General features: G+C 45.3%; 1 protein-coding gene and 1 long non-coding RNA gene across 2 annotated transcripts in view; both read left to right on the top strand.

Moving 5' to 3' along the window:
* The first annotated feature begins 474 nt into the window (after window positions 1-474).
* LOC132381585 (zinc finger protein 420-like) overlaps window positions 475-27,974 on the top strand; it is a 96,531-nt gene continuing 69,031 nt past the window's right edge. Inside the window, exons 1-6 of the mRNA XM_059951079.1 lie at window positions 475-1,305; window positions 6,916-7,012; window positions 9,758-10,820; window positions 15,972-16,191; window positions 27,403-27,457; window positions 27,646-27,775. Coding sequence (XP_059807062.1) covers window positions 9,768-10,820; window positions 15,972-16,191; window positions 27,403-27,457; window positions 27,646-27,775 — 1,458 coding nt within the window. The 5' untranslated portion in view covers window positions 475-1,305; window positions 6,916-7,012; window positions 9,758-9,767. The remainder of the gene's footprint in view (window positions 1,306-6,915; window positions 7,013-9,757; window positions 10,821-15,971; window positions 16,192-27,402; window positions 27,458-27,645; window positions 27,776-27,974) is intronic.
* LOC132381670 (uncharacterized) overlaps window positions 25,661-27,974 on the top strand; it is a 33,045-nt gene continuing 30,731 nt past the window's right edge. The window contains exon 1 of the long non-coding RNA XR_009508107.1: window positions 25,661-27,775. This is a non-coding gene — a long non-coding RNA (uncharacterized LOC132381670). The remainder of the gene's footprint in view (window positions 27,776-27,974) is intronic.

Consider the following 27,974-nt stretch of genomic DNA (forward strand, 5'->3'; position numbering starts at 1 on the left):
AGTTAATCATAGGACAATTTGAAGTGACCAATTAACCAACTGTGGGAGAAAACTGGAGCACCCGAGAGGACTCCTCCTTAATAGAAGCAATGAGAAGATAGTACTGTATGTAGTGGGTGATGGGGTCCTTCATGATTGACGACACTAATCTGAGACATTGCCTTTTGAAGATATCCTCCGTGGTGGGGAGTCTAGTGCCCGTGATTAAGCTGGCTGAATTTATAATAGTTTTTCCCCCAATCCGGTGATGCTCTCCACTTTATACCTGTAAAAGCTGTAGAATAACAGCAGGAGTGGTCCACCAGGATCCTCACTCAGACTGATTTTGACTGGCCCCAACTTCTTTCTGTTCCATTTCTCCACGTACCTGAATTTCCCCATCTTACAGATAAAATTATGTGCCATTACCTTAATCGCTTCTGATGATTTTGAGTTGGAAGGCTTGACCACAGTTGTCCTCCGTCACTTTTATATTTAACTCTGTGAACAATTTTCTAGCACCATCTCTCAGGATCTGAAGTGGGAGCAGAACATCAGCTCCATCCTGAAGAAGGCCCAGCAGCGGATGTACTTCCTGCGGCTCTTGAGGAAATATGGTCTGCCTCAGGAATTGCTGCTGCAGTTCTACACTGCAGTCACTGAGTCTGTCCTGTGCACCTCCATCAGTGTGTGGTTTGGGGCCGCCACCAAGCAGGATAGAACCAGACTACAGCGCACAGTGAGGACTGCCGAGCGCATCATTGGAGCCTCCCTGCCCTCTATTGTGGACCTGTACTCTTCCAGGTTGAAGAAGAGGGCGGGGAACATCATAAAGGACTCCTTCCATCCTGCGCACGGACTGTTTGAACTGCTTCCGTCTGGTAGGCGCTTCAGATCCCTCCAGACTAAGACTAATAGGCACTGGAGAAGTTTTTTCCCTACTGCGGTCACTTTGCTGAACAGTTAACTGCCGGTTAACTGTCGGCTAACTATTACTTGGATTGCACTACTTGTATGTATAATCTATATTTTCATTTATATTTATCATTATTATTGTTATGAGAGAGAGACAACATCTGCCGGAAGTAAATTCCTTGTATGTGTACAGGTATTTGGCGATTAAAGTCTGATTCTGATTCTGATTTTAGCCACCGTGGAAAAGCTCAGATAATTTCCATGGCATCATCCATACCCAGAGACCTTTGCGCCCCAGAAACCGCTCTAAAGGGGCAAGCACTCCAGTGCGCTGGCGCCGAAAACCGGAAGTCGGGTCGGAAATTCTCGCATGCGGCCAGTGAGGAGCAGACGCCGGAGAGTCGGCAGCAGGTAGGAGCGGGTGGTCGGGGCGTCTTCAGTCGGCACTTCCTCCTCCTGCTAAGGGAGCAGCGGTGCGAGCTTCAGAAACTTGGCGGACTTCCACGGTCCCGCTTCTCCATCCCCGCCCCCGGGTTCCCGAAACACGGCGATGTTCCGGTTCCTTCATGGCCAGGCCAGCCCGGAATTCACGGTGTCCATCGGCACGGTGCTGCTGGAGCCGGGATATGCTGGTTTCTCACTCATCTGGGGTTATGGGTAAAAAGGTAGTCATGGCATGCAGCCGGGGAACTGTCCAGACTCCGCAGAGGTCGCAAGATCCCACCCTCTCCTCATTGTCACTGTCAGGACGGAGTGAAGCCTCACACTCAGCGATCGAGGAACAGCTTCCCCTCTGCCAGTCGATTTCTAAATGGACATTGAACCCATGAATACTGACGCACTGCTTTTTTTAAATCTTGGGCTTCTTTTTGCACTACTTAACTGAATTACAATATATATATAAAACATAGTTTTTTAATGTATTTATTTACCATGTATTTCATTGTACTGCTGTCGTGCATTTTGTTAACTTTATGACATATGCCGGTGATAGTAAACCTGATTCTGGGTCCAAGTCTCGTTGATAAGGGGGACGAGTGCAGCAACGTCACAGGCACAATGCACCAATTAAACACCAATTGCAAGAAAACACAAGTTGTACAAACTAAGTGAGAGCAAGACGATCTGTTAAACTCGCAGTTAGATAGATAGATAGATACTTTATTCATCCCCAAGGGGAAATTCAACATTTTTCCAGTGTCCCATACACTTATTATAGCAAAACTAAATACATACAGTATTTAACTCAGTATAAATATGATATGCATCTAAAATCACCCTCCCAAAAAGCATTAATAAATAGCTTTTAAAAAGTTCTTAAATAGTTTACTAAAGTGCATTGAGTGGTAACTTAAGCTCAGTCCTAACCCCGGCACTTTAACATGTCTTGCCCCGGTGGTTGAATTGTAGAGCCGAATGGCGTTGGGGAGTAATGATCTCTTCATCCTGTCTGAGGTGCATTGCATTGACAGCAACCTGCCGCTGAAGCTGCTTCTCTGTCTCTGGATGGTGCTGTGCAGAGGCACATGTTGAATAATTCTCTTGCAATGGAAACAGTTTACCTTGAAATTACATGACACCCCATCATCAATTTGAACAGCTGCATTAAATATTCTTTAACATTAATCTGCTCTTTGAAGAATATCTTCAGTTGTGTCTTTGAATAACTGATGTCCAAGTCAGCAGGGTTAATAAATCTACATCTATAATACCCCTGTCAAATGTGGTACTTGGAAATGGGTCGAAATGCTCCTTCTGAGTCCCACTTGTGTGCAGTTAAACTATTGCAGCCCAGCTTGTGTCAGAGAGTTAAACAGCATGAAACAGGCCCTTTGGCCCAACTCATCAATGCCAGCCAAAACACCCACGTGAGCTAAAGGCACTTGACCCATATCACTCGAACCTCAGTTATCTGTGAACCTATCCCAATGTCCTCGTAATATAATTGTTACCCACCCCACCCCCAGCTCCACTATTGCCATTCCATATGTTCTCCACTCTCAGTATTAATAAAAGACATTTCTTGCTGTTATGGAATAGACAAGATTTTCACTGTGCCTTAATGTGACAATAATAAACCAGTTACTAATTTTTTCTTCTCTCACATTGAGCCAGTGCTTTTTTAGTTTGAGTCTCTACTTCCAGGGAGATACTCTGAATATACACCTTATCTCCACCCCTTGCAGCTTTATAAATTCCATAAGGTCACCCCTCTGCTGCCGTCATTCCGGAGAAAACTGTTCCAGACTATGTCTATGAAGGTTCTCCGGTATCCAGGTCATTTGTGTATCAAGCAGTAGTAAATCAAGGCAACTGGACTTGCTGTGTTGTCTGGAAGACATTTCACCACTCATCTGAGAGTCTTCTTCAGTTCTGATCCGTGGTGGATCATTTTCCAGCTTATAAACTCTGTGAGTTGTTTAAAGGTATAGCAATCACCTGAGGACTGTAAAGAGCCGATGGAGGTAATGAGAGGGTCATTAGTCTTATATTTGCATGAACAGAGCTGTGAACTGTTGTGGAGAAGTTGGGGTAAAGATGTTAGGACTGTATTGTGAGTAGCTGATAGGTACCCCCTCTGCCTAGGATGGGTTTTTCAGTTTGACAAACCCCTCTTTCAAACCTGTCCTCCCTGTCCAAAATGTACACACTTCATTTTGGAACCACTCCACAAGCATGATAAGAACAACATAGGAGGGCTAACACCTCAGGTCAAGAACAGAGGGAATGTGGGTACGACACCACCTATCAGTTACATACAATGTAGTCCTAACACCTCTGCACTGGCATCTTCACAACAGTTCACACTACCATTCATGACCCTCTCATTACCTCTACGACTCTTAATGACCCTCACGTGATTGCTACAAGTTTTAAACAACTCACGGAGTTTATAAACTGGAAAACTACCCACCATGGATCAGAATTGAAGAAGCCTCTCAGAGAGTGGCAAAGCATCTTCTAGACAACACAGCAAGTCCAGTTGCCTTGATTTACTACTGCTTGAGTCCCAGACTGTGTAGCCTCTCCTTTAAAGTCAAACCCTCTAGTCCTGGCCACAACCTTCTGTATATTTTCTGCACCCTTAACCTATCCTCATAAGGCAGCTGCTAGTAAATCTCCTTCCTCTAAATGATGTGACCAGAACTGAATAAAATACTGCAAGTGAGGTACAACCAGGGTTTTGTAGAGTTTTATGTTTTAAATAAAAGCACAAAGTTATCTACCCTCACTTGTGTGTGGCTAATGATGATACAAAAATCTGCCAAGGCCCTAGCAATTTCTTCTCTTGCTTCCCATAATACCCCTTTTTTTATATAGGCTGCCCAATAGTAACAGGGATATTGAGGAGCAGATAGGGAAACAGATCCTGGGAAGGTGTAATAATAACAGAGTTGGCGTGATGGGAGATTTTAATTTCCCAAGTATTGATTGGCGTCTCCCTAGAGCAAGGGGTTTAGATGGGGTGGAGTTTATTAAGTGTAGTCAGGAAAGTTTCTTGACACAATATGTAGATAAGTCTACAAGAGGAGAGACTGTACTTGATTTGGTATTGGGAAATGAACCTGGTCAGGTGTCAGGTCTCTCAGTGGGAGACCATTTTGGAGATAATGATCATAATTCTATCTCCTTTACAATAACATTGGAGAGAGATAGGAACAGACAAGTTAGAAAAGTGTCTAATTGGAGTAAGGGGAATTATGAGGCTATCAGGCAGGAAATTGGATGCATAAATTGGGAACAGATGTTCTCAGGGAAAAGTACCGAAGAAATGTGGCAAATGTTCAGGGGATATTTGTGTGGAGTTCTGCATAGGTACATTCCAGTGAGACAGGGAAGTTATGGTAGGGTTCAGGAACCATGGTGTACAAAGGCTGTAATAAATCTAGTCAAGAAGAAAAGCTTACAAAAGGTTCAGAGAGCTAGGTAATGTTAGAGATCTAGATTATAAGGCTAACAGGAAGGAGCTTAAGAAGAAAATTAGGAGAGCCAGAAAGGGCCATGAGCCTTGACAGACAGGATTAAGGAAAACCCCAAGGCATTCTACAAGTATGTGAAGAGCAAGAGGATAAGACGTGAAGGAATAGGACCTATCAAATGTGACGGTGGGAAAGTGTGTATGGAACCGGAGGAAATAGCAGAGGTACTTAATGAACACTTTACTTCAGTATTCACAATGGAAAAGGATCTTGGCATTTGTAGGGATGACTTGCAGCAGACTGAAAAGCTTGAGCACGTAGATATTAAGAAAGAGGATGGGCTGGAGCTTTTGGAAAGCATCAAGTTGGATAAGTCACTGAGACCGGATGAGATGTACTCCAGGCTACTGTGTGAGGCAATGGAGGAGATTGCTGAGCCTCTAGCGATGATCTTTGCATCATCAATGGGGACAGGAGAGATTCTGGAGGGTTGCGGATGTTGTTACTTTATTCAAGAAAAGGAGTAGAGATAGCCCAGGAAATTATAGACCAGTGAGACTTACTTCAGTGGCTGGTAAGTTGATGGAGAAGATCCTGAGAGGCGGGATTTATGAACATTTGGAGAGTGTCAAGGGCAGGTCATGCCTTATGAGCCTGATTGAATTTTTTGTGGATGTGACTAAACACATTGATGAAGGAAGAGCAGTAGATATAGTGTATATGGATTTCAGCAAGGTATTTGATAAGGTACCCCACGCAAGGCTTATTAAGAAAGTAAGGAGGCATGGGATCCAAGGGGACATTGCTTTGTGGATCCAGAACTGGCTTGCCCACAGAAGGCAAAGAGTGGTTGTAGACGGGTTGTATTCTGCATGGAGGTCGGTGACCAGTGGAGTGCCTCAGGGATCTGTTCTGGGACCCTTACTCTTTGTGATTTTTATAAATGACCTGGATGAGGAAGTGGAGGGATGGGTTAGTAAGTTTGCTGATGACACAAAGGTTGAGGGTGTTGTGGATAGTGTGAAGGCCTGTCAGAGGTTACAGCGGGACATTGATAGGATGCAAAACTGGGCTGAGAAGTGGCAGATGGAGTTCAACCCAGATGAGTGTGAAGTGGTTCATTTTGGTAGGTCAAATATGATGGCAGAATATAGTTTAATGGCAAGACTCTTGGCAGTGTGGAGGATCAGAGGGATCTTTGGGTCCGAATCCATAGGAAACTTAAAGCTACTGCGCAGGTTGACTCTGTGGTTAAGAAGGCATACAGTGCATTGGCCTTCATCAACCGTGGGATTGAGTTTAGGAGCCAAGAGGTAATGTTGCAGCTATATAGGACCCTGGTCAGACCCCACTTGGAGTACTGTGCTCAGTTCTAGTTGCTTCACTACAGGAAGGATGTGGAAACCATTGAAAGGGTGCAGAGGAGATTTACAAGGATGTTGCCTGGATTGGGGAGCAGGCCTTATGAAAACAGGTAGAGTGAACTCGGCCTTTTCTCCTTGGAGCGGCAGAGGATGAGAGGTGACCTGATAAAGGTGTACAAGATGATGAGGGGCATTGATCGTGTGGATAGTCAGAGGCTTTTTCCCAGGGCTGAAATGGTTGCTGGTTTAAGTTGCTGGGGAGTAGGTACAGAGGAGAGGTCAAGGGTAAGTTTTTTACACAGAGAGTGGTGAGTGCTTGGAATGGGCTGCCAGCAATGGTGGTGGAGGTGGATACGATAGGGTCTTTTAAGAGACTTTTGGAGATGTACATGGAGCTCAGTAAAATAGAGGGCTATGGGTAAGTCTAGTAATTTCTAAGGTAAGGACATGTTCAACACAACTTTGTGGGCCGAAGAGCCTGTATTGTGCTGTAGGTTTTCTATGTTTCTATGTTTTCGTCATGGTGTACTACAGCACAGAAACAGGACCTATGGCCCATCCAGTCTGTGCAGACTGTTCTTCTGCCTAGCTCCAATGACCCGCACATGGTTAAAACTCCTGTACGGCATTGAGAGAACGTTCATTTTGAGTGAGGACATTGAACTGAACAGTGTTGTTGGCAGGTATTTCTATTGAGAGACCCCAGTGAGCTACCATGCGTGTGTCTGCCATTCCAGATCTTGCTGCCAACGTGCTGTAGAAACAGGAGTACAGAGTGGCACAGCTGGCGGAACCACGGCATACCTGTAATGGGATGAGCCCGTGACCTACTGGGTGAGTCCAACACTCTCTGTGCTGCTTCTTCCTACAAGTCTCTGATATTTGATGGCACACCCGTCCCCTGTTGTGCGATTCCCTCCTTCCACAGTTTTGAAGTGGGTGGGATGAACGGAAATGCTGAGTGTGGCGCGGCACAATCGCGTAGCGGTTATCGCAACGCTTTGCAGCACCAGCCACCCGGGTTCAATTCCTGCCGCTGTAAGGAGTTTGTGTGTTCTCTCTGCGACCACATCGGTTTCCTCCCACAGTCCAAAAGATGTACTGGATGACAGGTTAATTAGTCATTGTTAAATTGTCCCGTGATTAAGCTAGGATTAAATTAGGGGATTGCTGGGAGGTGTGTCAGAAGGGTCTATTCCACGTAGAATCTCAGTAAGGTAAAACCTTAGAGATACGTTTAGCATTCTGTTCTGGAGACCACAGATCAACCTGGTCAGTGGAACAGAAACAGCAAATGCTAGAAAAAATTAGAAGTCAGCATCTGTGAAGGAAGGAACGGGGTTTGTGACTCATCAGTGACCTGTATAATTCATGGAGGTTCAGGTGAGGCCCCAGCTTCATAACCCTGTGTCCTTCAGAATGCTGATGACCAAGGACAGTGTGTTCCAACCAGGCCACCGTACACCCTAGCAGGGGTGGACAGATCAGATGGGTTTGGGCTCCTGGGGTTTAACTGGCTGGTTTCCATTAATTGGCCAATGGAAATCAGTGAAAAGCTGGAGCTTCTGTTCCAGAGATCTGCAGCTGAGTGAAGGAATAAACGAGGAGTCCCAGGGAGAGAGCTGCACTGTGACATGGGTTTGAGATGCTCTGGCGGAGTCTGCTAGAGAGAGGAAGACAAACAGGGTGAATGAACGGCTGGAGAATCTCAGGGGTCACTCCAAGTTATCTGGGTCAGTGAGTCCTTGAATCATCCTGTGAAGATTGCAGACCTACAGGGTAATGAAATATACTGGGTTTTGTTCATTATGGTTTAGACACTGCAAAGTGTCAGGTCTTTGGATAAAAAGTTAATGGGGGGTCAACATTTGGGACTGAATGGTGAAAAGGTGAATTGGCACAGACCCCAGAAACCAAAAATAAACAACAATGTGGGAGAGTGAGATGAGGGAATGATTTTGATGGGTTCAATGATGATAGTTAATGATGACTGGGCTGGGTGATTTAGCAGATCAGTAGCCATGGACCCATCAGCGTGATTCGAGGATGGATACACAGGGAGAAGTCTCATATAGAGGGAGGAAAGTGAAACAGGGAAACAATCAGCTGATACCTGCTCAGTGATGCGATGATCAGTGTCAAAAGGCCAGGGGGACAGGCAGATGGTGGGAGTGGCTGTGAAAATAAATTCATACGTGGCGAGAGATTGAGGAGGAATAGGAGAACGAGACGTGGTGAGAAGAGAGAAGAGTTATAATGAAACCAGCTCTGACCAGTCACCATACTTGCAGTTATTGCCTGTTTTACTCAGGGGGCTCTGAGTCTGGGTGTGGGTCAGACGTGCAGGAAATCTTGCTTCCTCCTAACGATATAAGTGAATCAGGTGAGAACTGGTATAAGTTTATTACTGTCATGTGTACTGAGATGCAGTGAAAAGTTTGCCTTGGCAGTTAATTTGATCAACAATTCCAGTTATCCCCACTCTATTACCCAACCCCATCACTGCTGTACACTGTAGACACCTCAAATTATTTTTTTATAATGTTGTTACATTGTAAAGCAAAATGCTGGTACATGCTAATATATTTATTTATGCACATTATATTCCAAATTCAAACTTTAACCTCTAACTCAATTAGCTCTTTTCCTCTTTTTTATTTTTATTTAATTTATTTTTATATTGTTCTTTAGAGTTGTTGAATTTTGTTTGTTGCATGTCACACCCTGACTAACACACCGCAGCAAATTCTTCATTCGTAGGAAAGCTTTATTGCACTACCTTGATAGCAAGAACATGTTTCCTCAATACTTCCTTAGGAGGGTAGACCTTCAGCGTGTCCCTGTGACGCACACCAGTGTCGATAGACGCACCAAAGAAAGCATCCCGTCCACGTGCATCACAGCTTGGTATAGCAGTGACACTGCAGAGAGTGTGAACACAGCTCAGCACATCACAGAAACCAGCCTCCCCTCCACGGACTCTGTCTACACTTCTCACTGCCTTGGTAAAGCAGCCAGCAGAATCAAAGCCCCCCCCCACCCCAGGCATTCCCTTTTGTCCCCTCTTCCTTTGGGCAGATACAAAAGCCAGAAAGCACACGCCACCAGTCTCCAGGACAGCTTCTACCTGGCTGCTATCCAACTCATGAATGGACCTCTTGATGAGAAGGTGAATACTCGACCTCAGTACCTTCCTGGCACGGCCTGGTAGGTTGTTGCTATCGGTTTATTGTTGTTAAATATACTGCGGTACAGTGAAAAGCTTGTCCTCTATACTGTTCCTACAGATCAATTCATTACACGGTGCATTGAGGTGGAGCAAGGTAACACAACAGTAATATAGTGTAAGCTGCGACAAAAGTGCAGTGCAGGTAACCAACAAGGTAGACGGTGAGGTCAGAGTCCAGGGAGTTATTTAATAGTCTTATGAAAGGGGGTAGAAGCTGCCCTAGAGCCTGGTGGTATGTGTATTATAATAATCCACCAGTTTCAGCATCTCTTCACTCTGATGTGGACATAGTTGTCTAAATTTCAGAACTTGCCTTTCTCTCTCACACTCTATTTAAATTAATTTCACAGGTGGTCAGTAATGGAGGATTCACTGACGGGAAGCTCAAACCAAACAACAGATCACAGCCTGCAAGAGTCACTCAATCCGCCGGGTTCTGAACATCCGCAGACTTTGTACGTGGAAGCAGAAAGTTCCACTGACAGTGGAGAGAAATGGCCAACGTGTTCTGAGTGTGAGCAGGACTTCAGTCAAGCATCCACACTGACAAGAGACCAGATCAGTCACTCTGGGGAGAAACCGTGGAAGTGTGAGGACTGTGGGAAGAGATTCATTTCTCCTTCCCACCTGGAAACTCACCACCGAAGCCACACTGGGGAGAGGCCCTTCACCTGCTCTGAATGCGGGAAGGGATTCACTCAGTGTTCGGACCTGCAAAAACACCAGCGAATTCACACTGGAGAGAAGTCATTTATCTGCTCTGAGTGTGGGAAGGGATTCATTCGCTCAGATAGTCTGGTGATACACCAGCGAGTTCACACTGGGGAGAAGCCATTCACGTGCTCTGTGTGTGGGAAAGGATTCACCCAGTCATCCAACCTAAAAACTCACCGCCGAAGTCACACCGGGGAGAAGCCCTTCACGTGCTCTGTGTGTGGGAAAGGATTCACACAGTCATCCAACCTAAAAACGCACCAGCGTGATCACACTGGGGAGAGGCTGTTCACCTGCTCCGAGTGTGGGAAGGCATTCATTCGGTCGGGAAGCTTGGTGATACACCAGCGAGTTCACACTGGAGAGAAACCATTTACCTGCCTTGAGTGCGGGAAGTGTTTCACACGGTCTGACAAATTGATGGCGCACCAGCGCGTTCACACTGGGAAATGGCCATTCACCTGCTCTGAGTGTGGGAAGGGTTTCAGTCGGTCAGACATCCTGGTGATACACCAGCGAGTTCACACTGGAGAGAGGCCGTTCACCTGCTCTGTGTGTGGGAAAGGATTCACCCAGTCATCCAACCTAAAAACGCACCAGCGAGTTCACACTGGGGAGAGGCCGTTCACCTGCTCAGAGTGCGGGAAGGGATTCTCCCAGTCTTCCCACCTGAAGAATCATCAGCGAGTTCACACTACGGAATGAACATTCATCTATCCTGTGTGTGGGAAGGGGTTCACCAAACAATCCAGTCCGTGGCGTCATCAGTGAGTTGACACTGAGGTGATAACATTCACCGGCTGTGAGTGTGGGAAGGGTCATCCAGTCTGCAGAATCACCGGTGAGTCAATGAGTGACTGCAGAAGGTGGAGATTCCTGTCATTGCCACTGATGATATCCAGGAGTTGACCATGGGCATTGTCTTGGTCTGGGTTCATCCTGCTGATGTTTATGTCCTTGATTAGAGTTTATTCTTGACAAGTCAAGAATATATCACCTTGATCTTTAACACCCAGTATGTTTCCTGCATATTTGTTATTTAAAGGATAATTTAATTGAAGATTTTATAACAAAGGTAGTGTGGGAGATAATTCTGCTGGAGCAAGCACCAGGCAATCAGATTTTTTGCGAATGATGTGGTAAAAGGCTGCAATAACTTTTCAGGTAGAAATTTGATGTTGGGTGAATTTGTTAAGCAAAGGATGGTTGTAATTTGGAGCTGGGTCACGAGTTGGCCGTAATGGCACTGAATGGAAGGATAGGCTGGAACTGCTCCTACCTCCCTTAGCATGCAGGTGAAGCATTTGTCAAAGAGCTGCGGATGTTGCTTACGGTAGAGTCATGGCAGCCATAAATACCCAGAAACCCCTTGGCAAAGAAAGCTACCTATGGTGGTCGAATGATTGGAGAACACATACATGGATACCAGAGACTGGATGTGATGTCAGAAGTTCCTCCCTAGTGAGCTGCAGTGGGTAGGTCAGATGTACTGCATGGTTTTAATAGATTTCAGCACTGGTATTCCTTGTGTTCCTTCTTAGCAGCTATCATGATCCTCCTCTTATTTTTCGTTTGCCTCAATCCATCATCCACCTTCCTCTGTCTCCCTTTCCTATATGGTCCAATCTGTCTGACAGCATTCACCCAACCCTCAGGTTACCACTTCCCTCTACTCTCTCGACCCATTTTCCTCAGACCATTGATCCAGGTCCTTGAGAACAAACTAGCACTCTTTACTGGATAATCTGCTCGACGTGTGTCATAAATTCGCAATGCCATCTGAACCACTGAGACAGTAATGAGACCGAATCGGGGAGAAATCATTCATTTGCTTGCAGTGTAGAAAGGACTCATCTGGTCATCCCACCTACTGACACACCAGCAAGTTCACACTGGGGAGAGGTCATTCACCTGCTCCAAACGTGGGAGGGGATTCAGTCAATTATCCAGCCTTTGGAACATCAGTGAGTTCACACCAGACTGAGGCCATTCACCTGCAATGAATGTGGAAACTTGTTCACTCGGTCATCCCACTTGCTGACGTACTGGCAAGCTCACAGTGGAGAGAGGCTGCCCACCTGTTCTGAGTGTGTGAGGGGACTCACCGAGTCATCTCACTGAATCATCAGCAAATTCACACTGGAGTGAATCATAAACGCAAGAGAAGCTACAGTTGCTGGAAATCCAGCGTAAGACATACAAAACGCGGCTTGAGCAGGTCAGGCAGCATCTGTGGAAAGGATAAAGTCGGCGTTTTGGGCCGAAACCCTTAGTTAGAACTTTGGAGCGAGTCAGGCCTTCCATCTGCTCCAAATGTGAAAGGGGTTCACCCAACGATCCAAACTGCTAAAGCGCCAGCAGGTCCACCCTGGTGAGAGGCTGTTCACCATATCTGAATGTGGGACGGGATTTGCTCAATCAGGGTAACTGGGAAGTTCACACGGGAGGGAGTCTGTGCACTTTCTCGGTGTGAGAAGAGATTTATTCAGTCTTCCAATATGCTGAGACACTGAACAAAATGTTTAAATATGCCATACACTGAGTACATTACCAATGCATCTGCTAAAATGAAGGGTCACAGATGAGAGCAGGGATTATATTACGCAATTATTTATGGTGCTTAATACACCCTGGTTTCTATAGGTGGTTTTGTATTGTTTATGCTGATGTTTCTGCCCCTAATAACTGAACTGGAATTTAATATTCTGTATGTTACTAATAAATCAGTTCTGTTTTAAACACTCTTGTTTCAGGTTGATGTCCCTGCAATCAACAACGTGTTCAATAAAAGGAGTCCTAATGAACTCAGGCCATCAGGTCCCCTGGCAGAATCTCTGCCCTCTCCACTTGCCCTGTTCAAACACTCCACTCCACTCGCCTTGTTGTATTTGTACTGGTGGCCAATTTACTTGGTACATGTGGTTTATGTAAGTTCATGTCTTCAGCTACTGTAGCCAAACTATTTCAACATTCAAGGTGTTGTGCAACCAGAGATAATCTTTTGCACACTACTGATGTAACTTGTGGTTATTTGAGTTACTGTTGTCTTTCTGTCAGCTTGAAACAGGCTAGCCATCTCACTGACAGGGTAATTTTCACCCAACAAACCGCCACTCACAGGATTTTTTTTTTTGCTTTTCGCACAATTCTTTGTAAACTCTAGAAGCTATGTGAAAATACTCAAACCACCCTGTCTGGCACCAACAAACACTCCCTGGCCAAAATCACTTGGATCACATTTCTTCCCCATTCAGATGTTTGGTCTGAACAACAACCTCTTAACCATGTCTACATGCTTTATGCATTGAGTGCTGCCACCACCTGATTGGCAGATTAAATATTTGCATTAATGATCAGGTGTACAGATGTATGTAATAAAGTGGTAATTTAGTGTAGGAAAGCCGAAGTCCCCCCCAAAGTGTTATTGGTTCATAGTTTAGACAAAATACAACAAAACAACTGAACAGTAAAGGTGTGCAAGCTGTTAAATTCTCTGTCTCCTGACCTTTCATATTTACTCACAGCACAGGTAGACAAGTGCTACACCTGCCCGACAGGTGAGGCAGCACTTCACCAGCGCATCGGTTGGGCTCGTCTACTTGCCCAGTGCTCCGAGACCTGACGCAGGTTGGCGGACTGTTTTGTTGAGCTCCTCTGCTCCGTTTCACAAAAACAGGAATTCCCAGTGGCCAACCATTTAAATTCCTATCCCCAGACCCATTCCTACATATTGGTGCATGGCTTCCTCTTCTGAAACAAGGAGATCACTCTCGGGTTGGAGGAGCAACATTTCTAGTTCCATCTAGGTAGCCTCCAAGCTGATGACATGAACATTGATTTTCCCCCAACCTCCTGTAATTTGTCCGCTGTCCCTTCAATCTCCACTCTGGCCCCATACTCTTCTCCTCACTTTCCCATTATATCCCCCTGCTGCCCCTCCTCTTTCTCTTCCTCCCTTGTTCCACTCTCTGATTCCTTCTTCTCCAGCCATTTACATTTTCCACTTATCACCTCCCATGGTTAATAATTCATCTGCCTTCCCCCACCCGTCTGGCTTCACCCATTTCCTGGCATGTCCTCCTTTCCCTCCCTTTATAGTCTGGCAGCTTCCCCCTTCCTTTCCAGTCCTGAAATACTGACTGTTTATTAATTTCCACGGATGCTGCCTGACCTGCCAAGTTCTCCAGCATTTTATGTCTGTTACTTTGGACCAGGAGTGTCCAGCCTTTTTTTTAATGGAATGGACCAATATCACTGAGCAAGGGAGCTGTGGATCCCAGGTTGAAAGCCCTTGCCTTTGAACTGTGCCTGTTGAGTCTGCTCTGGCTCTCAGGGAGTTCCAGCATCCCTAATCCCCACTTACTTGCTGGTAACCTTCTATAGTTGGGAAAATGCTTGAAGCTGTCATTAAAGATGAAAAAGAGAGGCATCTGGAAAAAAAATGGATCCTTTGGGCAGATGCTGCATGGGTTCAGCAAAGGCAGGTCCTGTTTGTTTGACAAACTTTCTGAAGTTCTTTGAGGATATAACAAGCAGAGTGGATAAATGGGAACAGATGAATGTTATTTACTGTACTTGGGTTTCAAGAAAGCGTCCATAAGGTGCCACATAAAAGACTTATCCATAAGATAAGGATGCATAGAGTTGGGGGTGAAGTATTAGCATGGATAGAAAATTGGTTAACCAATAGAAAGCAGAGAGTTTGGGTGTTTTTCTGGTTGGCAATCTGTGGTGAGCGGTGTGCCACAGGGGTCAGTACTGGGCCTGCAACTGTTCATGATATACATTAACGATCTGGAAGAGGAGATTGAGTATAAGGTATCTAAGTTTGCTGATGACACTAAATTGTGCAGACATTACGGACAGATATGGATGGGTTAAGTGAGTGGGCAAGGGTCTGGCAGATGGAGTACAATGTTGGGAAATGTGAGATCATCCACTTTGGAAGGAAAAATAGATTATTATTTCAGTGGTAAAATATTGCAGCATGCTGCTGTGCAGAGGGACTTGGGAGTGCTTGTGCATGAATCGCAAAAGGTTGGTTTGCTGATGCAGCAGGCTATCAAGAAGGCAAATGGAATGTTGGCTTTCATTGCTAGAGGGACTGAATTTAAGAGCAGGGAGGTTATACTGCATCTGTACGGGGTACTGGTGAGGCCGCAGCTGGAGTACTAGGTGCAGTTCTGGCCTCTTTACTTGAGGAAGGATGTACTGGTTTTGGAGGTGGTGCAGAGGAGATTCATCAGGTTGATTCCAGAGATGAGGGGTTAGACTATGAGGAGAGATTGAGTAACCTGGGACTGTGCTCTCTGGAATTCAGAAGGATGAGAGATCTTACAGAAACATAAAATTATGAAAGGGACAGATAAGACAGAGGCAGGAAAGTTGTTTCCACTGGAAGGTGAGAAAAGAACTAAGGGATATAGACCGAAGATTTGGGGGAGTGGATTTAGGACGGGGATGAGGGGGAACTGCTTTTCCCAGTGAGTGGTGAATCTGTGGAATTCTCCGCCCAATGAGGCAACGGAGGCTACCTTAGTTAATATATTTAAGGCAAGGTTGGATAGATTTTTGCATAGTAGGAGAATTTAGAGTTCTGGGGAAAAGGCAGGTGGAGATGAGTCCATGGTCAGATCAGCCATGATCTTACTGAATGGCGGAGCAGACTCCACGGGCCGGATGGCCGACTCCTGCTCCTATTTATAAGTGAATCGCTGATTCCCTGGAAGCTGTTCAGATTCCTGGATGGTGGGAAGGAATGGAGTTAAAGGACAAATGATGCATCTCCCTTCAATATGCACCTCACCTCGTTCTCCAAAAAATAACTAATGAACCCCCCCCCCCCCCCAGTCAGTTCTGCTGGACTGGATTCCGGGACACGAGCAAGCCACAGGATCGCCCCAGGGAAGTGGCGACCCCCAGCACACGGACCCGGGTCACCGCGTTGCGCAGGCGCGGCTCGCTCGGCCGGCTTCCGACGGGGGACGCATGTCCGGGGCCGGCGTTCTCGGCAGCGATACGAGTGCGCAGGCGCGTGAGGTCAGCCCGCCGTCTGAGTCCGGAGGGGCGGGTTTGTGGTTGGGGGTGGGGGTGGGTTGACCAGAGGATTGGGAGGTGTGAAAGGGCCTGGTTGTGAGGGAGTGATGTGAAGGGCTCAGGGAGTATTGAAATTTTCACTATTGCTGTGCGAAAAGAACAGAGATCTTTTCGAGTACGGTGCAGACGCGCAAGTCCGGCGAAGAGCTGTAAAAAGTCTCCATAAAAGAGTTTTTAGAAAACTTTTAAGTCTGCATAAAAGAGCGGTCGTGGTCGGAGTGGTCTGAGTCAGAGTGTTGGGCTTCGGCTCAACAGGCGGAGGGAAGGGAAAGGTAAATTTCATTCCTTATTAAGAGACTAGAGATATCTACAGAGCCAGTGTTTTGTTCTGGGTGTCAGGTGCCAGCCTCCTCAAGATGCAGCTACTTAGACTCCCGTGTTAGGAAACAGGAGCTGCAGATCAATGACCTTCGGCTTGTCAGGGAAAGTGAGGTGATGGACAGGATGGTCACCCCGAGGCGACAGGAGACAGGTGACTGTCAGGAGAGGGAAGGGCGAGCGTCAGAGAGTGGAGATCACCCATGTGGCCGCCCCCCTTAACAATAAGTACTCCATTTTGAGTACTGTTGGGTAGGGGACCTACCTGGGGGAAGCACCAGCGGCTCTGCCTCCAGCACTGTCTGGCCCTGAGGCTCAGAAGGGTTGGGAACTGAAGAGGCTGGCAGCAGTAATGGGGAACTCTATAGTTGGGGGGGGGGACAGATGGGCAATTCTGTGGGTGCAAAAAGGAAACCTGGATGGTAGTTTGCCTCCCAGGTGCCAGAGCCAGAGATGTTTCTGAGAGTGTCCATGATTATCCTGAAAAGGAGGGTGAGCAGCCAGAAGGCGTGGTACATATTGGTTCTAAAGTAGAAAAAGGGAAGAGGTCCTGAAGACAGAATACTGGGAATTGGGAAGGAAGCTGAGAGGCTGAACCTCAAGGGTAGTAATTTCAGGGTTGCTGTCTGTGCCATACGACAGTGAGGATAGGAATAGAATGAGGTGGCAGATAAATGTGTGGCTGAAGAATTAGAGCAGGGGGCAGGGGTTCAGATTTCTGGATAATTGTGACCTCTACTGGGGCAGGTGGCACCTGTACAAAAGGGACGGGTTGCACTTGGATCTGAGGGGGACCAATATTCTCATGGGCTGGTTTACGAGAGCCGTTGGGAGTGGTTTAAACTAATATGGTAGGGGGTGGGATCCAGTACGATAGAGCTGAGGGTGAGCCAGCAGGTTTACAAGTAGATGATGGATGTAACGTGAATGTAAGGAAGGACAAGCCAATGATTGGGTACAAATGCAGGCAGAGTAAAGGGTTAAATTGTACCATCGGAGCAAAATTCAATAGGGGAAGAATGCAGGACTGAAGGTGCTGTATTTAAATGCGTGTAGCATTCGCAATAAGGTGGATGAACTCGTGGCGCAGTTAGAGATTGGTTGATATGATGTGGGTATCACTGAATCGTGGCTGAAAGAATGGTCAGAAAACTTTGAATCTTTGTGGAGTTAGAAACTGCAAGGGTGAGGAAAAACCATTATGGAAATCATATATCGGCCTCCAACAGTAGCCAAGATGTGGGGTTGAGATTGCAAAGGGAGCTGGAAAAGGGTAATGTCGCAATTATAATGGGGGGTTTCAATGTGCAAGGGAATTTGGAAAATCAGGTTTGTGTCAGATCACAAGCAGGAGAATTTGTTGAATGCCTACGAGATGACTTTAGAGCTGCTTGAGCCTGCTAAGGATAGGCTATCTTAGATTGGGTGTTGTCCCAGATCATATCTGGGAGCTTAATGTAAAGGAACGCTTAGGAGGCAGTGATGATGATTGAATCCATACTCCAATTTGAGAGGGGGCAGCATAAGTCGCATGACTGAGAAGCTTGCTGATCTTCCAGGTTAAGCTGTTGGACTTCTGGGTTGGTGCTGGTGTAGCAGATGATGATCTGACTGTGCACGCTGTTTGGGAGATTGTGAGAGTGAGTGAGTGTAAGAAAGAGGTTCGATTGGTTTGGACTGTAGTATTCTTTGGTCTTATTTTAAACTTTGGATGCAAGTGCTTATTTAGCTTGTACTTGGTTGCCTTACAGGGGTTGCAAAGGAATTGTTTTTTTAACCTGTCTCGTGTTTTGTGTGGCTGGTTTTTTCACCTTTGCATAAGCAGTTTGCTAGCACTAGTGGTTTTAGAGGTGTTTAGCATGTTTTTCCAAAGAAAAAAGCAGACCAATAATTAGAATAGTGGTGAAGTTGTCGGCCTAACAAGGCAGGACTAAAAGTCGCTTTGCAGTATAGTTTACCGCAAGAGGCGGAGAGAGGGGAGTTTACTGTCTTTGGCTCAAGAGGCTTCGGTGAGGAAGCACAGTTGAGTAGTGGGTAAAGCTTTCGTAGTGGTTGAATAAAAACTCACTAATTAAATAAAGTAGGGATGATGCGGGATCAGGTGATGCGCTGTAGCTGCATGATGTGGGAGCTCGTGGACCCCATCATGGTTCCTGGTGACCACATCTGTAGCAAATGTTGGCTGCTCGAAGAGCTCAGGCTCAAAGTTAATGACCTGGAATCTGAGCTTCAAACACTGCGGCACATCAGGAAGGGGGAAAGTTACCTGGATTCTGTTTCAGGAGGTAGGCACACCCATTAGATGAGCTGCCTCAAATTCGGTCTGTGGTCAGGGACAAGAGGGTGTGACTGCAAGTGAGGCGGGTAGTGGGATCCCAGAGACAGAGCTGGAGGAGCCTCAGTCCTTGAGCTTCTCCAACAGGTCTGAGATTCCTGCTCCCTGTGTGGATGAGAGTGGGGGCTGTAGGAAGGATGAGCAACCTAACTGTGGTTCAGGGGATAGGAAGGGAGGTGGGGTAGCGCTGTTAATTAGGATGAAATCATGGCGATAGTGAGAGATTATGTAAGATCTAAGGAGCAGAATGTTGATTCCATCTGGGTAGAGATTAGGAATAGTAAAGGAAAAAAATCACTGGCAGAAGTTGCCTATAGTAACATTACATTGGCGCAGACAATAAACCAAGTAATATCTGAGGCATGTAAGAATGGAACAGCAGTTATTAGACCAGAAGATATCTAGGAGCAGAAGTAGGACATTCAGCCCATCGAGTCTGTGGTGGGGAACTTTAACTTGCACATAGATTGGGTGAATCAAGTTGGTCGAGGCAGTCTTGAGGAAGACTTCATAGAGTGCATACATGATAGCTTTCTTGAACAGCATGTTACTGAACCTACAAGGGAATATGCTATCTTGGATCTGGTCCTGTGCAATGAGACAGGTAAAATTAGCAATCTTGTAGTTAAGGGTCCTCTTGAAAAGAGTGATCACAGTATCATTGAGTTTCTTATTCAAACGGAGGGTGCAATAGTTCTGTCTAAAACTAGTGTATCATGCCTAAACAATGGAGACTACAATGGGATGAGTGACGAGTTGGATAGGGTAGACTGGGAACACAGGCTATATGGTGGGATGGTTGGAGACATTCAAAGAGACTTTTCATGGTGCTTTACAAAAGTTAAAAGCAAGAACAGTAAAGTTGGGGAGAGCCAGCCATGGATAACTAAGGAAATAAAGGTAGGCATCAAACTAAAAGCTCCTGTGTACCAGGTCGCCAAGAGTAGTGGGAAACTGGAAGATTGGAAAACTTTAAAAAAAACAACAAAGGACCACTATGTGAGTAATAAAGAAAGGGAATGTAGCTTATGAAAATAAGCCAGCACAAAATATAAAAATGGATAGTAACAGTTTTTATAATTGTATAAAGTGGAAAAGGATGGCCAAAGTGAATGTAGGTTCCTTGGAGGATGAGAAGGGGGATTGATATTGGGTGATGAGAAAATGGTTGAGGCTTTGAATGTCTATTTTGTGTCTCTTTTCACGGTGGAGGACACGTCTAACATGCCAAAAAGAGGTGATATGGATACAACGCGAGGTAAGGACCTTGATACAAGAACTATCACTGAAGAGGCAGTGCTGAGCAAACGTGTGGGCCAAATGTTAGACAAGTCCCCGGTCCTGATGAAATGCATCCCAGGATACTGAAAAAAAAGGCAGAGGTTATAGTTGAGTGTTTGGTGATAATTTACCAAAATTCCCTGGACTCTGGGCAAGTCGTGGCGGACTGGAAGGAGGTGACTGTCACACCATTGTTCAAAAAAGTATATACATTATAGGCCAGTTAGTTTAACATCGGTAGTTGGGAAAATGCTTGAAGCTATCATTAAAGAAGAAACAGCGAGGCATCTGGAAAGAAATGGATCCGTCAGGCAGATGCAGCGTGGATTCAGCAACGGCAGGTCCTGTTTGGCAAACTTACTGGAGTTCTTTGAGGATATAACAAGCGCAATGGATAGAGGGAAACAGAGGGACGTTATTTACTTAGATTTCCAGAAGGCATTCAATAAGGTGCTGTATGAAAGACTTGTCAATTAGATAAAGGTGCATAGATTTGGAGGTTACGTATTAGCATGGATAGAGAATTGGATAACCAATAGAAAGCAGAGAGTTGGGATACATGGTGTTTCTCGGGTTGGCAATCAGTGGTGAACGGTGTGCCGCAGGGTTCGGTGTTGGGCCAGCAACTGTTCATAATCTAAATTAATGATCTGAAAGAGGGGACCAAGTGTAATATATCTAAATTTGCTGATGACACTAAATTGAGTGGAAAAGCAAATTGTGCGGAAGATTATGGAGAGTCTGGAGAGAGATATAGATAGGTTAAATAAGCGGACAAGGGTCTGACAGATGGAGTACAATGTTGGTAAATGTGAGGTCATCCACTTTGGAAAGAAAAATGGAAGATCAGATTATTATTTTAGTGGTAAAAGAAGGAAGTGAGTGGGCAGATGGGTGATTGGGAAGTTTTTAAAATCCAACAAAGGGCAACTAAAAGAAAAGGCTGTAAGAAGTGCAGAAGGACTTGGGAGTGCTTGTGCATGTATCGCAGAAGGTTGGTTTTCAGGCGCAGCAGGCTATCAAGAAGGCAAATGGAATGTTGGCCTTCGTTGCTAGCGGGATTGAATTTAAGAGCAGGGAGATTATGTTGCAACTGTATAGGGTACTGGTGAGGCCACATCTGAGTACTAGGTGCAGTTCTGGCCTCCTTACTTGAGGAAGGATGTACTGGCTTTGGAGGTGGTACAGAGGATATTCATCAGGTTGATTCCAGAGATGAGGGGGTTAGACGATGAGGAGAGATTGCGTCACCTGGCTCTGTACTTGCTGGATTTCAGAAGGATGAGAGGAGATCTTATAGAAACATATAAAATTATGAAAGGGATACATATGATTAAGGATGAAATAGTGGCATATCTAGAAAGCAGTGATAGGATTGGGCTGAGCCAGCATGGATTTACCAAGGGTAAATCATGCTTGACTAATCTGTTGGAGTTTTTCGAGGATGTAACCAGGAAGTTAGACGGGGGAGATCCAGTGGATGTAGTGTACCTCAATTTTCAGAAGACATTTGATAAGGTCCCACATAGGAGATTGGTGGGTAAAATCAAAGCTCAGGGCATCAGGGGGAAGACATTGACATGGATAGAAAACTGGTTGGCAGATAGAAAGCAAAGGGTAGCGGTGAATGGGTGTTTCTCGGAATGGCAGGTGGTGACTAGTGGGGTGCCACAGGGCTCGGTATTGGGACCACAATAGTTTACAATTTACATCAATGATTTAGATGAAGGCATTGAGAATAACATCAGCAAATTTGCTGATGATACTAAGCTGGGTGTCAGTGTGACATGTGACGAGGATGTTAGGAGAATTCAGGGTGACTTGGATAGGCTGGGTGAGTGGGCAGATACTTGGCAGATGACGTTTAATGTGAATAAGTGTGAGGTTATCCACTTTGGGAGTAAGAACAGGAAGGCAGATTATTATCTGAACGGTGTAGAGTTAGGTAAGGGAGAAATACAAAGAGATCTAGGAGTCCTTGTTCATCAGTCACTGAAGATGAATGAGCAAGTGCAGCAGGCAGTGAAGAAGGCTAATGGAATGTTGGCCTTTATTACAAAGGGAATTGAGTACAAGAGCAAGGAAATCCTCTTGCATTTGTACAGAGCCCTGGTGAGACCACACCTGGAGTATTGTGTACAGTTTTGGTCTCCAGGGTTAAGGAAGGACATCCTGGCTGTAGAGGAAGTGCAGTGTAGATTCAAGAGGTTAATTCCTGGGATGTCTGGACTGTCTTACGCAGAGAGGTTAGAGAGACTGAGCTTGTACACGCTGGAATTAAGGAGATTGAGAGGGGATCTCATTGAAACATATAAGATTATTAAGGTATTGGACAAGATAGAGGCAGGAAATATGTTCCAGATGCTGGGAGAGTCCAGTACCAGAGGGCATGGTTTGAGAATAAGGGGTAGGTCATTTAGGACAGAGTTAAAGAAAAACTTCTTCTCCCAGACAGTTGTGGGGGTCTGGAATGCACTGCCTCGGAAGGTAGTGGAGGCCAATTCTCCGGATGCTTTCAAGAAGGAGCTAGATAGGTATCTTATGGATGGGGTATCAAGGGATATGGGGACAAGGCAGGAACCGGGTATTGATAGTAGTTGATCAGCCATGATCTCAGAATGGCGGTACAGGCTCAAAGGGCCGAATGGTCTACTTCTGCACCTATTGTCTGTAAGATAGAGGCAGGAAAGTTGTTTCCACTGGTAGGTGAGACTAGAACCAGGGGACATAGCCTCAAGATCTGGGGAAGTAGATTTAGGACGGGGATGAGGAGGAACTGCTTTTCCCAGAGAGTGGTGAATCTGTGGAATTCTCTGCCCAGTGAAGCGGTGGAGGCTATCTCAGTAAATTTATTTAAGACAAGATTGGATACATTTTTGCATAGTATGGGGAATTCAGGGTTCTGGGGAAAATGCAAGTAGGTGGAGATGAGTCCATGGTCAGATCGGTCGTGATCTTATTGAATGGTGGAGCAGGCTTGATGGGCCGGATGGCCTACTCCTGCTCCTGTTTCTTATGTATCAGAATGGAACTACAGAGTCATGAGCGAGGATCTTACCCACGTGGACTGGGTAATGCTGGTGGGGATGACTGCAGAGCAGATGTGGTTGAAGTTACTGGGAATAGTTCACAAGGCACAGGATAGATGTGTCCACAGACAAAGTTGTTTGCAAGTGGCAGGGTTAGGCATCTGTGACTGACAAGGGAAGTTAAAGATTACATAAGAGCCCAGGAAAGGTCATATAGGGTAGCAAAAGTGAGAGGGAAGTAGGATGATTGGGAAGTTTTTAAAATCCAACAAAGGGCAACTAAAAGGCTGTAAGAAGGAGAATGAGAAAATATGAGGGCAAACTAGCCAATAATATAAAGAAGGGTACTAAAAGTTTTCAGTTATATTAAGAGTTAAAAAGGATGTGTGAGTTAATATTGGACCACTGGAAAATAATGCTGGTCGGGTAGTAATAAATGGCAGATGAACCTAATGAATACTTTGCATCAATCATCACTGTGGAAGACACAAGCAGTGTGCCAGAGGTCCGTGAGTGTCAGGGAGCAGGAGTGAGTGCCAATGCTATTACAAAGGAAAAAGTGCTGGGCAAACTGAAAGGTCTTACGGTTAAGTTACCTAGACCAGATGGACTACATCCCAGAGTCCTGAGGGAGGTTGCTGAGGAGGTAACCGATGCATTGGTCATGATTTTTCAAGACTCACTTGATTCTGGCATGGTCCTGGAGGACTGGAAAATTGAAACTGTCACTCCACTCTTTAAGAAGGGAGGAAAGCAAAATAATGGAAATTAGCCAAACTTCAGTGGTTGGGAAAGTGTTGGAGTGTATTATTAACAATGAGATTTCGAGGTACTTAGTCTAATGACAAAATAAGTCAAAGTCAACATGGTTGCTGTCAGGGGAGATCTTGCCTGACAAATCTATTAGAGTTCTTCGAGGAAGTAGCAAGTAGGGTGGACAAAGAGGAAGCAGTGGATGTCATTTATTTGGATTTTAAGAAGGGATTTGACAAAGTGCCACACATGAGGCTGCTTAACAAGATAAAATCCTATGGTGTTACAGGAAAGATACTGGCATGGAGAGAGGAATGGCTGACAGGCAGGAAGCAGTGAAAAGGAATAAAGCCGGGCCTTTTCTGGTTGGCTGCCAGTGACTAGTGGTGTTCCTCAGTATTGGGACTGCTACTTTTAACATTGTTTGTCAGTGATTCAGATAATAGAATTGATGGCTTTGTGGCAAAGTTTGCAGATGATATGAAGATAGGTGGAGGGGCAGGTAATGCTGCAGAAGCAATGCGATTGCAGCAGGACTTGTGCAGCTGGAATACTGTGTTGGGAAATGTATGATCATGCATTTTGGTAAAAGGAACAATAAAGTGGACTGTTACCTAAATGGGGAGAACATTGAAATATCGAAGGTACAAAGGGACTTAGGAATCTGCATGCAAGAATCCCAGAAGGTTAATTTATAGGTTGAGTCTGGTAAAGAAGGCAAATGGCATTTATTTCAAAGGGAATAGAATATAAAAGCAAGGAGATAATGCTGAGGCTTTGTAAGACACTAGTCAGGCTGCACTTGGAGTATTGTTAATAGTTTTGACCTGGTATCTCAAACAGGTTGTCTTGACATTGGAGAGAGTCCAGAGGAGGTTCATGAGGATGATTCTGAGAATGAAGAGTTAACATATGAGGAGCGTTCGGTGGCTTTGGACCTGTGCTCACTGGAATTTAGAAGAATGCAGGAGGATCTCATTTCATTTTTCTATCTTTTTATTGATTTCCCAGTAAAGAATATACAAATCAGAGGAGAAGTTTAGCAAACAGATAATACAAAAGACATAAATAACAGCAGTTTTAAAAAAAAGTGTATATATTGTCAGAATCAGTTAGGTAAAATGATAACAACACACACAAAATGCTGGTGGAACACAGCAGGCCAGGCAGCATCTATAGGGAGAAGCACTGTCAACATTAACAACAACACACACAAAATGCTGGTGGAACACAGCAGGCCAGGCAGCATCTATAGGGAGAAGCACTGTCGACATTAACAACAACACACACAAAATGCTGGTGGAACACAGCAGGCCAGGCAGCATCTATAGGGAGAAGCACTGTCAACATTAACAACAACACACACAAAATGCTGGTGGAACACAGCAGGCCAGGCAGCATCTATAGGGAGAAGCACTGTCGACATTAACAACAACACACACAAAATGCTGGTGGAACACAGCAGGCCAGGCAGCATCTATAGGGAGAAGCACTGTCAACATTAACAACAACACACACAAAATGCTGGTGGAACACAGCAGGCCAGGCAGCATCTATAGGGAGAAGCACTGTCGACATTAACAACAACACACACAAAATGCTGGTGGAACACAGCAGGCCAGGCAGCGTCTATAGGGAGAAGCACTGTCAACGTTTCAGGCCGAGACCCTTCATCAGACTAGGTAAAATGTTGCGCCGTTATATATACACAATATAATCAAAAAACCACAACTCTTAATAATCGTAAAAAAATTGGAAATTTTATTTAATATAAAAATATTATTAATTATTAAATAAATTTTCTAATTTTTTTTTTACAATTATTAAGGGGAGGATCTCATTGAAACCTACCAAATGTTGAAAGGACTATATAAGGTGGATGTTCCCAATGGTGGGGGTATCCAGAACTAGCGGGCACAGCCTAAAAATTGACTGGTGGCATTTTAGAACAGAGGTAAGGAGGAATTTTTTTAGCCTGAGAGCAGCGAATCTGTGGAATGCTCTGCCACATACTGTGATGGAGGTCAAGTCCGTTGGCATATTTAAAGTGGAAGTTGATAGTTTCCTGATTGGTGAGGGCATCAAAGGATATGGCAAGAAGGCAAGTATAGGGGTTGAGTGGGATCCAGAATCAGCTTTGATGGAATGGTGGAGGAGACTGGATGGGCTGAATGGCCTGATTCTGCTCCCATGTCCGATGGTCTAAGATGCACAAAATACTGGAGGAACTCAGCAGACCAGGCAGCATCTGAGGAAAAGAGTAAACAGCTGATGTTTCGGGCTGAGACCCTTCATCAGGAGGTAAAATTCATCTGAAGATAAAATTGAAGTCGTATTTCCTTTACTAAGGCGAAACAAATTTTACAAGACGAAGCAGTGGGTTACGGAAAATGAATAGGAAGCAGTTAATTGAATGGGTGTTGGAGCACTGGGAGGCAGAGGGAACAGGTCCAGGATAAAGATGTTCAACCAAAGAGACCTGGACGACAAGAGGCAGAGTGGATGGAAGAAAGTGAAGGTGGGAAGGTTGTATTAGAGACTGAATGCTCAATATTGCAGGATGCCTGTAGGGGTTTAGAAAGTGTCAGGGTAAAATTTAAAGGGAAATTTGGAAAGTACTGAGAGTGTGAAAGTATAATGGCAAGCAAAAATAAGGATCTTTTGAGATTACACAAAGAGCAAGAGGAGTCAGGTGGGACTGAGACACTGACCTATGTGTGGAGGGGGAGGTAGATATGAGGAAGATGGATAATGAAAATTCTGCAGCTATCTTCACAGAATATTGTCAATACAGTTGAGGAACGTAGTGTGAAATACAGATACAGCAAAGTGAGGTATTGTGATTTCACGCCTTTGAAAGTATATAAACATTCTGGAGACTAAAGACATTGGAGAAATTGGAACAGAACAGTCAAATATCTGGAGATACTTTAGCAGATTAGGTGCCATCTGCGGAGGCAGGGAGATGCTGGATGTGTTGGATCTGAACCCCTTGTGAGGACTGTGTGTGTAGATAGCCAGTATGCACAGGGCAGGGGTGAGGTAGGAGACGTCAGGTGGTAGTGGTAAGATGGCTTGACTGGTAAATGTGTTCAGGTGGTAGGTGGAGGCAACAAAGGACTGTACATTATGGAATGTGATTTAAAAAGGAAGTAAATGGAGGAATGGTAACAGTAGGAGTGGAGATGAGGAATCAGTGGGCTAGGTGTATGGGTAATGGGCAGATGGAACCAAGTAGCGGAGGGTGTGGAGAGGTTGGGGGTTGAAAAGAAGTGTGTGTAGAGGACTTGGCTTGATCAGGAGAGAGAAAAGAACTGATTACCTGAAATTGGAAAAGGGTGTTCATGCCACTCAGTTGTTTACATTTACATTTCCCCCCACCCTCAACCAAGAGCTCAAGATGGTAAGTGCAGAAAAACTTGGCAAAGCTGTCACTTAATCTGTGTTTGATCTTGTTGATTTGGACCAGGTCGCATCACTGGCAAGGGCTTTGTTACGTACTTGGATGACGGTGAGGAGGAAGTGTAGGGGCAGGTATTGCACCTCAGTCTGCAGGGGAAGATGACGGAGGATTGCGAAGAATGAGCAAAGCAGAGAATCGCTGAAAGGGTGGTCCTCATGGACAGCAGAGAGGGAGGGGAACATGCAGCTGGTGTTGGGATCACATTGCAACTGACGGAAATGATGGAGCCTTTTCTGCTTGCCTTGAAAGTGAGAATAAAACTACAGCTATGAGGACTCCTGCAGCACCCAGTGGCCCTGTCATCTCTGCCTCAGAAGCTGACGTCAGGCTGCCTTTCAAGAGGGTGAACCCTCGCAAGGCGACGTCGATGCAGTACCCGGTAAGGCTCTGAAAACCTGTGCCAACTAATGGCAGAGATGTTCAGAAACATTTTTAATCTCTCAGTGCTACAGTCAAAGGTTCCCTCCTGTTTTAAAAGGGCAACAATTACACCAGTGTCTAAGAAGAGCAGGGTGAGCTGCCTGAACGACTATTGTCCATTAGCACTCACAGCTACAGTGATGAAATGCTTTGAAAGG

Source organism: Hypanus sabinus, chromosome 26 (genome assembly GCF_030144855.1).
Source record: "Hypanus sabinus isolate sHypSab1 chromosome 26, sHypSab1.hap1, whole genome shotgun sequence".
NCBI lineage: Eukaryota > Metazoa > Chordata > Chondrichthyes > Myliobatiformes > Dasyatidae > Hypanus > Hypanus sabinus.